Source organism: Anser cygnoides, chromosome 1, assembly GCF_040182565.1.
Source record: "Anser cygnoides isolate HZ-2024a breed goose chromosome 1, Taihu_goose_T2T_genome, whole genome shotgun sequence".
NCBI classification, from domain to species: Eukaryota; Metazoa; Chordata; class Aves; order Anseriformes; family Anatidae; genus Anser; species Anser cygnoides.
The window spans coordinates 66,688,260-66,703,047 of NC_089873.1; the positions used below are offsets into that span (position 1 = coordinate 66,688,260).

The 14,788-nt window shown below is 41.4% G+C and overlaps 1 protein-coding gene across 32 annotated transcripts in view; it reads left to right on the top strand.

Moving 5' to 3' along the window:
• The window catches only part of CACNA1C (calcium voltage-gated channel subunit alpha1 C), a 482,661-nt gene that overhangs the window by 375,655 nt on the left and 92,218 nt on the right, over positions 1-14,788 (top strand). For all 32 annotated transcript variants that reach the window (XM_066990241.1, XM_066990238.1, XM_066990239.1 and 29 more), the window contains 6 exons: positions 303-528; positions 6,707-6,914; positions 7,720-7,840; positions 9,802-9,916; positions 11,014-11,134; positions 11,254-11,323. In XM_066990241.1, coding sequence (XP_066846342.1) covers positions 303-528; positions 6,707-6,914; positions 7,720-7,840; positions 9,802-9,916; positions 11,014-11,134; positions 11,254-11,323 — 861 coding nt within the window. The remainder of the gene's footprint in view (positions 1-302; positions 529-6,706; positions 6,915-7,719; positions 7,841-9,801; positions 9,917-11,013; positions 11,135-11,253; positions 11,324-14,788) is intronic.

A 14,788-nucleotide genomic window follows, 5' to 3' on the forward strand; every position in this document is an offset into this window, starting at 1 on the left:
CATCTGCAGATGACAACTATGATGGGAGGTTGAGCTGGGGAAGGCATATCCCTGCCATGGAGGTTGTGTAACACATCACAGCTGTATGTGCAATACATAAGAATTGCTGTAACCATCCTTGTAAAACATTTCTGTGAATGAGCTGCCCACACTTTTGAAGTCCATCCTTTGACCCAAGCTTAGATAAGGTTGCTCTTTCAGGCTGATCCCAGAAGGGAGTTCTTACAGGCAAGGGTCAATAGTTATCTGTGATGATCCTTTAACTAAGTTTCTTCGTTCTGTTTCTGTTTGTTTTTCATGAGACACTGCCAATAAGGTGCTGCTAGCTCTTTTCACGGCAGAGATGCTGCTGAAGATGTACAGCCTTGGTCTACAGGCCTATTTTGTGTCCCTCTTCAACCGCTTTGACTGTTTCATTGTGTGTGGAGGAATCCTGGAAACGATTCTGGTTGAGACAAAGATCATGTCACCACTGGGCATTTCAGTGTTGAGATGTGTTCGGCTATTAAGAATATTTAAAATCACAAGGTACTTCTGCGCTTGTTTTGGAATGTAAGAGGGCTGCACATCATATATAGTTTCAAGTCACTCACATGGTAGCCTTTTCTTTTTCTTTTTTCTTTACTTTTTTTTTTAACATTAATTGGGTAGTGAGAGTGCTAGGTTGCTGGTTGTCATCTGAAGACCAGGGCAGGATGGGGAAGGCTGAACAGACCTGGTGTCCATGATATGAGTGGTAAGGACTGGGGAGAAGTCTGGTATAGGGTTCTGGAGACACTTGATACCATGCAGATTAACTGGAATCTGGAACAATAACATGAGCTGAGTTTGTGCTCTTAAGTTCTGTGCAAAAGACAAAGTGAAAACAAACCAGCAGATAGCCTTGTGACCTTTTCTGTTGCTTTATGGTGACACTGAGGAGCCCATGCGAGCTCCAGCAGACTCAACAGTGGCCTAAGTGGGAGACAGTGTCAACACCAGCAGCAATGGGCAAAAGATGTTGCCAGCCCTTTTCCTTCAGAGAAGTCCAGCATGAAGCAGCAGCTCTACAAAGACAGACTTTTCCACACTCCAGACTCCCATGTTTTTCCTTTTCCTTCCTCCTCTCCCTCTGCATAAAGGCACAGTGGTACCTATTTAATAGTCCTTTCTTCCTCCATGCACATACCTCCAAAACACCAGCTTGGTATGGCAGGAGTTTTTCAGCTTGAAGGGAGGTCATAAGACAGGTCAGCTCCTGACTTACCCAGATTGGAGCTCTTGGAACAAATCTGATCGTGTGGTCACTCAGAGCAGCCCAGGGCCTGCCTTTTCCCATGTGGGCACCAGTCAGCACCTTATGAAAAGCTTAACCAAGGTGGTGAAAGAGTGAGTTTTCTGCAGGCTCAGCTACAAAAATGTCCCTAGAATTGCTATAAACTCCCTCAAAGGAAATTTCTGACAAATATGAGATAGAGCATGAGAAAAAACAAGACCAGAACTGGAAGACAGTCAAGATGGCAGAGCTGTGAGGCAGAAAAAACTACAGACTTGGACTTTTGCATCATACATTTGCCTTTAAAGCTTCTCTGAGCCTTGATTCTCTGGCAGGGTGGATTGTTTTCAGGGTCAGATGGCAGAGACAGAAAATCAGTTTGTAATCTCAGAGGGAGTGGCAAAAGCAAGCTTGTAACTACTAAAAGAGGGGAAAAAAAGAAAAAAAAGAAAAGAAAAAAGCAGCCTATTTAGACATGTAGTAATAGGTGAGGAAAAATGTTCCAGCTAACAAGAGTTTCCAGCAAAAGACGCATCTTTGCCCTTTCAGAAATAGTGGAGAACTCTGGTCCAGGGACTGTTTTTCCTGGATCTTTGGGTCTGAAAGCTATCGTCACCGAGTCCCAGGCCTGGTTTCTGAGGGAACTAGTAGCTGTTTCAGGCATTGGGTAATCAGATACACCCAGGGCAACATACCAATAACTATAAAAGCATAAGCTTCAACATAGCATCCTGGAGAGGTCATTGTTTTTTCAAGACATTTCTCCACTCCTACACAAAATATATAATCGTGCTAGAAGAATTAGCTAGTAGAAAGGCAAATGGTGAGAGAATATCATTAATACTTCAGGAAGCTTGATCTATTCAAATACTCAAATATTCCTAAAGCTTCTGGCAGAGATGTAATGTAGGAAACAGCCAGCAATAGGAGTAGTTATACTTACCTTCATTCTGTAGCAGATCTGAAATCCAGTTTTGCATGGAATAAAATGTTACCTGGAATATGTCTTCTAATTTGTACAGGGGCCTATGTGTAAAGCACAGTCAGAGCTGAGGAATAACTTGCAATGAATAATGTATTAATCGTATTTTGCCTTCTTTCCTGTTCCTAAAATATTGGCAAGTAGGTTGCAGTAGTCTCAGATTTATCTGTTTTTTAATTATTCATAATTTTCTCCATGATTTTTTGCCTCCGTGGGTGAAGTTCATGCTCATGTGGAAGGCCTTAGCAGAAGCCTCCAAAGCAGTACTTCAGGCCCACTCATGTCTGACTGCAGGAGAGAATATTCTGACATTAAAGTAAAACTTACACTTTTGATGTTCTCCAGTAAATTATAATCTTTTCCATTATTCACTTAGCTTTAAACACAATGGCAATTTAGTGACACTGACATCATCAATACTAGTGGAAAATGCCACCTGAGTGAAACGATAATACAGAAAGATACAGTCCTGGAAAGGTGGGAAGAATAGGAGGGATGATAGTGCAATGTTTTATGTCAGGTGTGTATTCAGGAGCAGTGACGTGGACATACAGCGGAGATGGAATTAGTGATCAGCAGCTGTGTTAAAAAGGCACAAAGCAGGGAAATTGGTGAGAGTATGTCAGTAGGTAGCCTAATCTTTATATATTTGTGCGGATTTTCCATGGTAAACACCAAGCGCAAACAAATTCTGGGTGCTTTCAGATGATACACTTCTAGGAAAAGTCCAAATACAACTCCCTGATATAAAAGAAACAAAGACACCATCAGATGAACAAAACATAATTTTAGAAACCACATTTAGAATTTCAAGAGCAAACATTTCTTCCAAGATTATAAATACTCTTTGAATCATTGTCTTGTACATTAGAGAAGCAGTCAATATAATCTATGTTTTATTCTCCCTAATTTTTACAGTGCTGTGTGGAAAATTTTCCTTTACTGAGAGAACACAAATGATTTTCTCTTTATACATAGTACTTTACTGCTTTATAAATCCTTGTATTTAGTCCTTTATACTTTGAAGATAAATCAACTTGTTTGCAACAGTGTACTGAAAATTGTTATTTTAAAACTAAATCCTGTCACTAGATATGTCACTGTTAACTCTAGGGAGGAGAGACGGGGCACCTTTTTATGTACCTGCTTTCAAAATGGTTTTATATTGGATGAACAGTGTGGGAAGCTTTCCCACAATGAGGCTGCCAGCTGTTGCTACTGTTTTAAGCTCTGCATCTGTGATTGCCAGTATCATAAAGCCACAGTGGAAAGCAATGAAGAGGAAAAGGAAGAGAATTAAAGACAGCATTAAGGTCTAATCCAGTTCTGCAATTGATTTCTATGTGAGATGTTGAACAATCCATTTAACATTTCTGCATCTTATTTCTCCATTTTGAAACAGGGATCATAATCATGTCCTACTCACTGGGGTTTTGCAGTGCCTCATTCACTGGCATCTTGGGAGATGCTAGGAAACACATTCATTTCCCTATAGGTCTGGGGAAGCATCAGTGCTTTCTTTTTTTTTTTTAACCTCCCATTGTATGCTGCCTGGTCCAAATTCTCCAGTTCCACCCTGCAGTGCCATGAGATTTATTTTAACTGTTTTTTGTTTGTTTGTTTGTTTTCTTTGTAGTATATTAACCAAAGACAACAGAGTGGTCAGAGACTTTTTCTTTGTCTGGACTTTTACTATTCCTGACCTAAGAGCCTTGTGTTTCGTTAAGTAACCCCGGATCTCACTTTGAGGCAGTGTTCAAGTTAGCTCTGCAACCACCTAATGTTGCAGATGGTAACCTCAGTTCAGGCTTCAAGAATGCTGAGATAAGACCATCGTTATTTCCACATCCTAGTCAAGTCAAGCCTTCCTTATCTTCTCGTTTTTCCTTTTCCTCTCTCTCTTTTTTTTTCTTCCCCTTATTGGTTTGTTTACTTTTCTAATGGTGCTGTATTTCTAGGTAGCACTCAGAGCACAGATAAAACAGCACTAATCTTATCACCAGGTCATCTCAGTTAATTGCTTTAAAGTTTGTAAGTTACATAAGAAACTGAATCTCAGGTATTGAGCCATTTGTAAGAAATGCAAAGCTGATAAAAGTCTATGCAGTTGTGCTCTGAGATAGCAAGGCATTTAAGCTTTAACTGAGTCATTGAGACTATTCAGATGTGTAACAGCTTTACTGCCTCTTAAGGACACTGCTAGAAAGATCTAGAAAAATGTGTGTCCTGGCTGACATTGGAGGGCTTGAAGATGTTCTGGGCCCCATCCCTTTCTGGTTTAAGGATGCTAAATTCAGTCTAGTTTCATCAGAAATTGTTTTTCCCTTTTTCTGTATCATTTTCCCTTCCTCCCCAAGTGTGAAGCTGTAAGCATAAACACAGACACAGTGAGCTGTTACATTGCACATTTAATACAGGCCTTTGGTGGCACTGAGCCCACAGCTTCCATGCCCTTACCTTTGCTCTGTAGTTTTATATTGCTCATCTCTTTAATTGCAGTTGAACTTTAAAGCACTCTTGTTTTCTCTGAAGTGCTTCAGAAGAGAATCTGGGCTGGAGGGAGTCATCACGGTTCTCTCCGAAGTTCAGCTCTAGGAGGTGAACTAGTTGCTGAAATTCAGAGGACATGGCAGTGTCCCCTCTGTACATCAGATTGCTAGCCTTTAGAAAGTATTTGGGCCACTCAAACATTTCTGCAAGGGGACAAGGAAAACCTTACACTAACATTGTAAAAACACTAATTTAAGGGGGATTTTAAGAGACCTTGTCTCTACTGACTAAACTGCCGTCAGAAAAGACAGATCTGTATGTAAGAACTATCAGGCTTCCTCCAGGGAGTGGGAGTGTTAGATATGTCTGCCATCCTTCTTAAGTAGAGCTTATTTTTCTAAGGAAAATACGTCTAAAAATTCAGAGTCTTTTAAGGACAGAAAGGTTCATTGTTATGGGCTTTGGGAGAAGGAAGTAGAGGATATTGACCATGGTGGGATCTCATATCATGGTGGTAGGCCACAAGAGATGGTGCTGGAAGGAAAACTTAGGGATCACAAGGAAACATTACTGGCTTGTTAACCTCGTGCAAGCCACCAAAGCTTGCTAGTAATGTGCATTCAAAATCAGGTGACTGGGAGATGACTGCTAATCTTAAACCTAGTCTGAAAGCTCTGTCAGACTCAAAACTGCATACAGTAAAAGTGTTCATGACATAGTAAGCAGCAGGGTGAGAGTGGTCAAGCAGATGCAAGACTGAAGTGGAAGTTGCTCCATGGCTGATATGGTAGATTCTTCAGAAAAAATCCGGCATTTTTCCAACACATGGCTTCTGTGCTGGCTGGCAAAGAAAGCAAACGGTCATGTTGAAGTAGAGCATGCTACTGGTGTCTCTTTGAACCCTTAAGTGGGACCACAAGGGCAAGAAGATCATTTCCCTGTAGCATACATCAGCCTGATCTGGGCACAAGCCTGAATAAACTGTGGGAGAGCATGTCTTAGCCATACTCTCTCTTTAATGGAAGCTGTTCCAAAGACAGAAGTGTCAATTGTATGTCATTTGTGTTAGGTCAAAGATCATTTTTCCTTTTCTCAGGAGCTGGTCTGAGTGGGCTTCACCTTAGTCATACACAATAAATTAATGCTAGTCCCAGAGAACAGAAGAAACATCTCCTGGTTTTGGTCATTGTGATCAGCTGGTACCTTAGTGTCCTGGGGATCCTGGAAATGTCTTGTCCAGCTGTCTTCGAATCTGGCTCTAAGCCCTTACAAAATGTTCTGCAGCCTGCCTGAGAAAGTATAATGGGTTTGGTACCCAAAAAAGCAGTGACAGTGTGCTCTTCCAACAGCAAAAGAAACTAACGTCCTTAGGCATGTGGAGTCTCCCTTTAAGGGTCCATATAAAACAAGCATTGCAGGATGTGAAGGACCTTTAGTATCTTCCTCATTCTTCTCAGTCCCACAAAGTGTTGCAGCCTCTATTTGTGAGTGAGCCCAAGTGCATACTCACACCAGATTTTGGACAAGTTTGTATTTGCATCCAAACTGTTTCCCCATCTGCTCCTGCTAGTTATTACAGGCCATTCTCTGGAGTGAGGTATTCTGGCATGCCATAACATCTGTGAGTGTTGTAATGAGGTTGGTTAGAATGTAACTCACTGAAGCAGCAAGAACTAATCACTGTATATTGATATAAGATTTGCAGAGACTTAGATGGAGAGTGCTGCAATAATCTTCTGGGTGTGCGTATGGGGTGGGGGTGGAGGGAATTGTGCATGTACATGTGTGGTAGTAAAATTACTCATTAGCTGTGGTAGGTCTCATTATCTTAGGGAAGAACATCAATGATTCACTGCTTAACAGGGTGTTTGGAAATGCCTGCTTATACACAGAAGGCAGCCTGAACCAATATCCTGTGCAGGCCATGAGCACCTGTCTTAGAGTGAAGAAATTTTAACTGCCTCTATTTTCTCGACCAGATATTGGAACTCCCTGAGCAACCTTGTGGCTTCACTCCTGAATTCAGTTCGCTCCATTGCTTCCCTGCTGCTGCTCCTCTTCCTCTTCATTATCATCTTCTCACTCCTGGGGATGCAGCTCTTTGGGGGCAAGTTTAACTTTGACGAAATGCAGACCAGGAGGAGTACATTTGACAACTTCCCCCAGTCCCTCCTCACTGTGTTTCAGGTAAGAGCATAAGCAGTGCAGATGGGACCAAGACTTTGTGCTTACACGGAGAGACACAGACCAGGTCCTGCACCATTCCTCTGCCACCTGGCAGTCCCAGAGACTACACCATGCTAGTAGCTCTGGGAGCATGGCACCACTCTATGTTGCCAACATGGGGATATTCCCTCCCAAAGTGGGGAAATAAGCTAAGGCCCATGTGTAGCAAGGCCACCAGGGCTTATCAGGGTCATACAAGAGAATGGCCACTGTCATGTCCCAGCGCATTTCCGGCATGCCAAAGCCCAACCCTTCATCTCCCACGGTTCTGGGGAACAAATATCTGCTCACTGCACCAGAGAAGAAATTAAATAGCCTTTAAGCTGACTGTAGTTTTGAGAGTGATCAGCCGACAGCATCAGGATCATGATTTCACGTGCAAGGTGAAAGGAAGTGTCAGGCTGTGCTGAGTGCTGTCCTCAAAGCTGTAGGTTGCACAGCTTGTCCAAAACAACAGACATGTGGGAGGGAAGTGCCTGGGAGAGGTGGGGAGACTTAAACAAAGATGTCTTGGAGAGCCATTTGGCTTCAACCATCAGTCTTCAAGGGAGCATCTCTTTTTTTTTTTTTTTTTAACACTTTGGGCGCCCTTTCTACATTCTCTCTTTTTGTTTTTAATTTGTTGAATGGATACAGCCAGAGTCTCCAAGCATCTTGGGGGAGGGGGTGATCTCTAGGATAGTAGATATCTTTGTGTTAATGGGGTTTTCAAATTCTCTGTGTGGTCTAACACTGTGTCCCTTATTGGTGGGAATGTGTCATTTAGATCCTGACTGGGGAGGACTGGAATTCGGTGATGTATGATGGGATCATGGCTTATGGCGGCCCCTCTTTTCCAGGAATGTTGGTCTGTATTTACTTCATCATCCTCTTCATCTGTGGAAACTGTATCCTTTGATGCTACTCTTTTCTCCAAGTGGGGCTGAATTTAAAGTCACCCTTTACTACTTTGTTGTATTAGAAAATAATGAATTTCATGCCTTACATCTTTACCTTTTCCCTAGCTCTGGATTTTGGCTTTGCACTACCAAACGTTAAACAAGTTTGTTTAATTTTAGCTAGTGCTAAGTCTTCAGGCATATAAACAGTTGCAAGAGCCAACTACATGCCAGTTCTGTATGCTAGCTTTTATTTAGTATCTTTACGTGTTTAGTGTTTTTATTTTTTATTCCCCTTAATTCACTCATAGGTCTTCCTTTCCTGCCTTCCTCATAAACTGATCTCTCTGTCTACCTGCAGTACTTACTATGTATTTTTGCTTCAATTGCCATTTCAGTAACATATTCCATGTGCTTTCATCCAAACCTTATGTGGAATAAAAATATGTATAATCTACAATATGCTATATACAAATGCTGTAATAGGAGTAACATATGTTTGACATAATAGATTTATGTGAGATCATATATTAACTCATGTATAAACGAACAAGAACCATGTTCAATTTCACTTACTGCAATCTGTGTGTTCTTCAAACAGAAAATCGTGTACTCTGTTATCTACCAGCCTGAAATAATATTAAGTAACTTCAGTTCTCTCTGGCTTCAAGGTGAAGTGAGGGCACTGTACCTAACCCAGACGTACAAAGCACATTGCACGATTAGGCTGTGAGTGTCTTTTCATAGGAATTTGCATATAACATAGTGCTATGGTTCTGTTCCATATCTGTTTGCTCCAAATTTGTTCATGTTTAGTTTCTGCTTCCCTAACAGATAGCCCTCCTGTGTCAGAGGTGACATCTCTTTTTATACCAATTCTTCTATAAAGCTACCTCGTAGTCTCAGCCCAGCTCTTCTGGCCTCTCCTCATAATTTAGATCTCTCAAACCCTGTTATGTGACATTTTAGTTGACCTGCATGCCCTCTCTTCAAAGTGAGATGGTGCAATTCCACTTATCTGAAGGTCAAGGGAGGCAGTCTGCCTGACAGCTTAAAAAAGCTACAATTTGGATCTCCTTATGAACTACAGGGGAAAATGTGAGCCAGCTTCACATGCTGGCTGACTTTTTAGCCATTAGACCTTGGATCTCAGTGAGGGCAGTGGCTATATTTCCAAGCTAAGCCTTAAACTGGAGGTTACTTAGAAGTTATCATGGTGTAATAAGACCCACTATCAAGAAATTTATAAAAGAATCTGGTGTTTAGATTTGTAACATGAGATCTGAACGATGACTGGCATGACAAGAAAGCAGTTGATTCCTTACCCTTCAGCTGCATGTGCTTGGCTGGTTTATAATGTGGCTCCCATACATGGGCTCTGTGCTAGGAGATGGCAGATTTGCCAGCTCAACGCTTTAATACTCAACTCAAATGAATTTCTTTTGGTCCCCTCAGAAATGCTATCCTTACTGTCCTTAAAACCTACCGATGACTGTGGGAAAGGTTATCATGAGGTTGTTCAACTCAAATATGTAGTCCAGAATTGGAAAACCCAGGTGCCTAATGGCATGAGGCTCTTTAGTATGAGTGCTTTAATAAAAAATTACCTGAGCCTTCAAAGATGGAAAGAATCTAGAGCTCCCCTTATCCTCAGCGGGATTTGTTGCACAAAACAGGGCTCTTTGGGGAAACCAAAAACTGAAATGTAAGTGCTTAAGTCTGGACTTGGATCTTTTCTATCAGTCATTCTGTTGTAAAATTTGGAAACCCCACATAGTGTGTTAGACATTTGGTTGGAAGGTGTAGGTTTGTGCATGCTCAATATGTGTGCTCTGAACATTTGTGTGAACTGAAAGTTTGGAAAAGCGAAGAGATCTGATGACAAGTTGCTAAAAAAAATCAATTAAGACACCTTTGGTATAATGTTGTTCTGCAGTTTTCAAAGCCTGTTTTCTTTAAGTAGCACACAGATATCCTGCTGAATGTATTTTTGGCTATTGCTGTGGACAACCTTGCTGATGCCGAGAGTTTAACATCTGCACAAAAAGAGGAGGAAGAGGAAAAAGAAAGGAAAAAGTTAGCTAGGTAAATCCATATGCATACATCTATCTACGTTCATATGCATACATTTGTACATGCATATATATACACACATTATGCACATATATATGTGCAAGTATGTACATATATGTAATATGTATAACTTTTCTCTGAATGTATATAGATTACATATATATGATTAATAAAACTATGTATAGAATTATGTAATTTTTTTTAAGTAAAAGAATTCAAACTAAAAGACAAGATGTTGTTAGGAGTTGGGAATCTCCACAGTTGCAAAGATGTGAGCAGAGGAAATGAAGGCTAGGTGACTGATGAGATTTCAGGGCATCAGTAGATAATGAGTGTGAAGTGGTTTCAGTGTGACAACCCCATTTGAATCTTCCTCTTGCCTTTTGATTGCTCAGAACCACGAGGCATATTTTCAGATTCCCATAACACAGGATTCAGAGGCTTCCTTCTCTTTTGATGTCACAAGCTAGCAAAGGACTCTGGCCAGTTCTTTTAGTGTTTCTGCAGACTCTTAGGCGACATGAGCTGGGTGTAGACCTTCTCTCTCATTCTCTGCTTGCCACAGTGGGGAAGCTTCTCCTTACTGGTTATTTCTCCTCACTTTCTTCCAGGCTGCTTGGAGGGGTTCTCTTGCGCAGATCTTTCTGCTCTGTCCTGCACACCAGTCAGGAGGGTTTCCTTCCCTGTGGAAATGCAGTGAGGGGCAAAACTTTGTAGGCAACCTAGTGGAAGTCCACAAGAGAGGGCTTGAAAATGTTTCATTCCATTGTTGCTGGATGAAAGAAGAGGAGATACCTGGTCATAGACCTAAGTATGCATATACACAAACACACAGGCACTTACTTCCACAGATGCATGCACGCACGTACACACACACACATACACACACGCCATCCAGAAAGCTATAAAATAAATGAAATTAGAGCAGTCTCTGCCTTTGCCTGCAGATGAGGACAAGGTGGAGCCACTGATATATAAGCTGGACTCAGAATGGAGGTGCCAGCCAGCTGATCGTTTTCATGGTGTGTGCTGTACTACATGAAGTTCTTGAAAGGGAAACAGCTTTTCACCTTTGTAACTGTTTGCTTTTTATCTTGTCAAATTGTTAGGACTGCTAGTCCTGAAAAGAAACAGGAGATAGAAAAAACAGCTGTGGAGGAGGAGACAAAGGAGGAGAAAATTGAGCTGAAATCAATCACTGCTGATGGAGAATCCCCGCCTGCTACCAAGGTCTGCTGCCAGCCACCACTCTCTATGCAGTGATAGCATGAACAGCTTGGGTTTCTGAGGGAATGAAAACTCTCTGCCTTGTCTGATAAAGGCTTTTTCTCTTCTTCTGTTTCTGTTAGATCAACATGGATGATTATCAGCCAAATGAAAACGAAGAAAAGAGCCCATATCCCACAACAGAAGCACCAGGTATCTCTCAGTTTCCTCTCATTCTTGATTCAAAGAATTGAAGCTCCAGTTGCTAGTGCATATATAACCAAACTGTGGTAGCAGGCACGCTGAACGTATAATGCCTTCATGATGGGAGAAGATGATGCACTTAGAATCATAGAAAGGTTTGGGTGGAAGGGACCTTTAAAGACAGACCATCTAATTCCATCCCCCCCGCCATGGGCAGGGACACCTCCCGGTAGACCAGGTTGCCCACAGCCCCATCCAACCTGGCTGTGAATACTTCCATGGAGGGTACAACAACAACTTCTCTATGCCACCTGTTCCAGTGCCTCACCATCCTCTGAGTGAAGAATTTCTCCTACATAACTAATCTTAATCTACCCTCTTTTAGTCTAAAACCATTCCCCCTTGTCCTATCACTACACTCCCTGACCAGGAGTCCCTCCCCAGCTTTCCTGCTGGCCCCCTTTAGGTAAAAGAAGGCTGCTATAAGGTCTCTGTGGAGCCTTCTCTTCTGCAGGCTGAACAATGCCAACTCCCTCAGCCTGTCTTAATAGGAGAGGTGCTCCAGCCTTCTGATCATCCTTATGGCCCTCCTCTGAACCCACCCCAACAGGTCCATGTCCTTCTAGTGCTGGGGGCCCTAGACCTCAATGCAGTACTCCAGGTAGGGTCTCATAAGAGTAGAGTAGAGGGGAGAATTGCCTCCCTCAACCTGCTAGCTACACTTCACTTGCCCACGTTTCCTTCAGAATCCCTATAGGAATTAGTTGTACTTGATTTGATTCTCTGTTCAGCACGCATTACATGACTACAACTCTATTTTCAAAAAAAGTCTACTTTTTCATTACTCTGAGGTCAGGGAAGACCCACAACAGATACTTATGAAGGGAAAAGTGCTGAATGCCTTTTTGCACTTTTTTAATTAAAAAGGACAGTGTGACTATTAGTATAATTCAAAGGCATAAGCTCTTAGCCTAAAGTTGGAAAAAAATGAGCTAGAGCATTAGACTAGTTTTCAAGTCAGTTGGACCTAATTAACTTCGTCCTCAAATACTTTAAAAAAAATGATTGAAGCAATCTCAGAACATGGAGCAGTTTTTCTCTGAGAATTTTTGAAGGCTGTGTCTTTAAAATAGTGGGTAGGGGTGGAGCAGAGGAATTATAAACTAGTTAGTTCAACTTCCATTCTTGGAAAATTGTTGGAACAAATGATTAAACAAGCTATAAGACTGCAAGGTAAGAAGAAGACTAGCAGGAACATGGATTTGCCAAGAACAAATCACATCAAACCACTTTCTTCTAAAAGGGGCTGAAAAAACTTGAAGACAGGAGAGAAGTAGATATCATATGCTTTAACTTTGCTAAGGCTTCTGACTGTCTCTTATAACATTCTCATAAACCAGCTAGGAAAGCATGGCTTAGATGATTGGGAGAGAAATTGGTCAGACCCTTTATGTGGAGATTAGTGATGGCACAAGTGAGGTACTATGGCTCAAAGGCCTGTCCTGAGTTCAGTTCAGTTCAATGTTAATGACCTGAGTGATTGAAGAGGAAATATGCCTATTGCATTTGCAGATGACATGAAGCTAGGAGGGACAGGAAGCATGCTGGAGGACAGCATTAGAATTCGAAGGGCTGCTGAGGAACTGGATAAATGGTCTAAATAAAATGAAAGTACTAGGATCTACATAGGCAGGAATAAATAATTCAAAAATAAAGGATCTTAGGTGATAGTAGTAAGGTAACAGTGCTTGAGAAAAGAATCTAAATCCTGTGATCACAAGCTCAAAAGGAGTCAACAACATTTTACTGCCTTTCAAAAGGCAAACAAATATTGAGATTATAAGCGGCGAAAACAACTCTTTACTCCCTTTATGGATTTCTTCTAACAGGCCAATGAAAGCTAACCAGAGCAAAACAATTCTTTTTCTGTTAGCAATTGATAAGATCTCAACTGAGATTCTGTGTCTTATTTTGGGTGCTCTACCTAAGAGGATCATAGAATGGCTCAGGTTGGAAGGGACCTTAGACCTCGTCTAGTTCCAACCCCCCTGCTATAGTCAGGGACACCACCCACTAGATTGGTTTGCTCAGGGCCTCATCTAACCTGGTCTTGAACACCTCCACGGATGGGGCATCCACGACCTCTCTAGGCAACCTGTTCCAGTGCCTCACCACCCTCCGAGTGAAGAATTTCCTCCTAAAGAGAAGTGGGGCTGGATTGGAAAGAGTCTAACAGGTCATGGTGAATGCAATACAGGAAGGAAACAGGAACTAAGATTGAAAGAATTGTGCTTGTTTGAGTTATGAAAGACAGGAGAAATATTTTCAAATGCATAAAAGGCTGTTAGAGGCAGGAGGAAAATTATCTCCATCTCCATTGTGAATAAGAGAAGTAACAGATTAACACCTGGGGAGGATTTTCTAACAGTGAAGACTAGAAAAGATTGTGAAGAAGGTTGTGGAAACCCTGCATGTTAAGAACAGGTCAGAAGTCAAAAAATCTGCAAGAAAAGGCTTGAATATAATAGTAAGTTGATCCTAGCTTGGCAGAAGCATGAACTGGAGGGCCTTTTGTTGTCCTTTGCTGCTCTGCCCTTCTTCATTTCTATGATAATGTAACAGGCTGTAATAAGTAATAAATCACATTCTTTTCTATTGTGTGATTCCTAATAAATGTCTGTTAATAGGTCGATGTGATAGAGTGAAAAAAAGACACAATAGTTCACTTTAAATAGATGGACAAGAGTTTCAGACAGGCAAAAAGGAAAACTTCATTGAATTTGATTTTCAGTACAAAAGATCTGTGCATTTGCTATACTTGTATCGATCCATATTTGTAGCCTATTAATCAGTAACAGACTGTTTCCAATACCATGCAATACAGTTTTAGCAGTTCCTGAAGCAGATCACTGTTTTTAATCTTCCAAGCACCCCTGTAGGCACAGGGCAGTTATTGCACACCCATCCCCAGTTGCTCATGTGTTCTGGGGAGTCTTTAGTCACAAGCATAAATTAAAACAGGCTGAGGTAGTTCTGTTTCTGTTTTTCAGCTGGCTTGGATTTGCAGACCTTTATATTTTTTCAAGTGAAGATACACCCACCTGTATAGCAAATTTAAGCCTACTGATAATAGAATTACATTTTAGTTACCTTCTGTAGACAGCTTAGAAATAGCCTAGCATGACAAAAGCTGTATCTACATTTTTGTCTATTTGACAAATGCTATATCTACAATTCATGTCATCGATGTTTTATCTGCAGCCATGTGTAGGATTAGAAGGCAGAAAATTAAGTAAAGACATTTTAAAACTCCTGCCTTGCAGTACCAATCCTTGGACTGGCATATTTTTCAACAGAACCTGACATTTGAATGGATGCTCCTATCTCCTAAAGCATTATCAACGCAAAGGGACAGCATCTTGGTTTGCCTTTTTATAATGCCATTTCTAAACAGGCCCCCATGGCTGTTCCCAG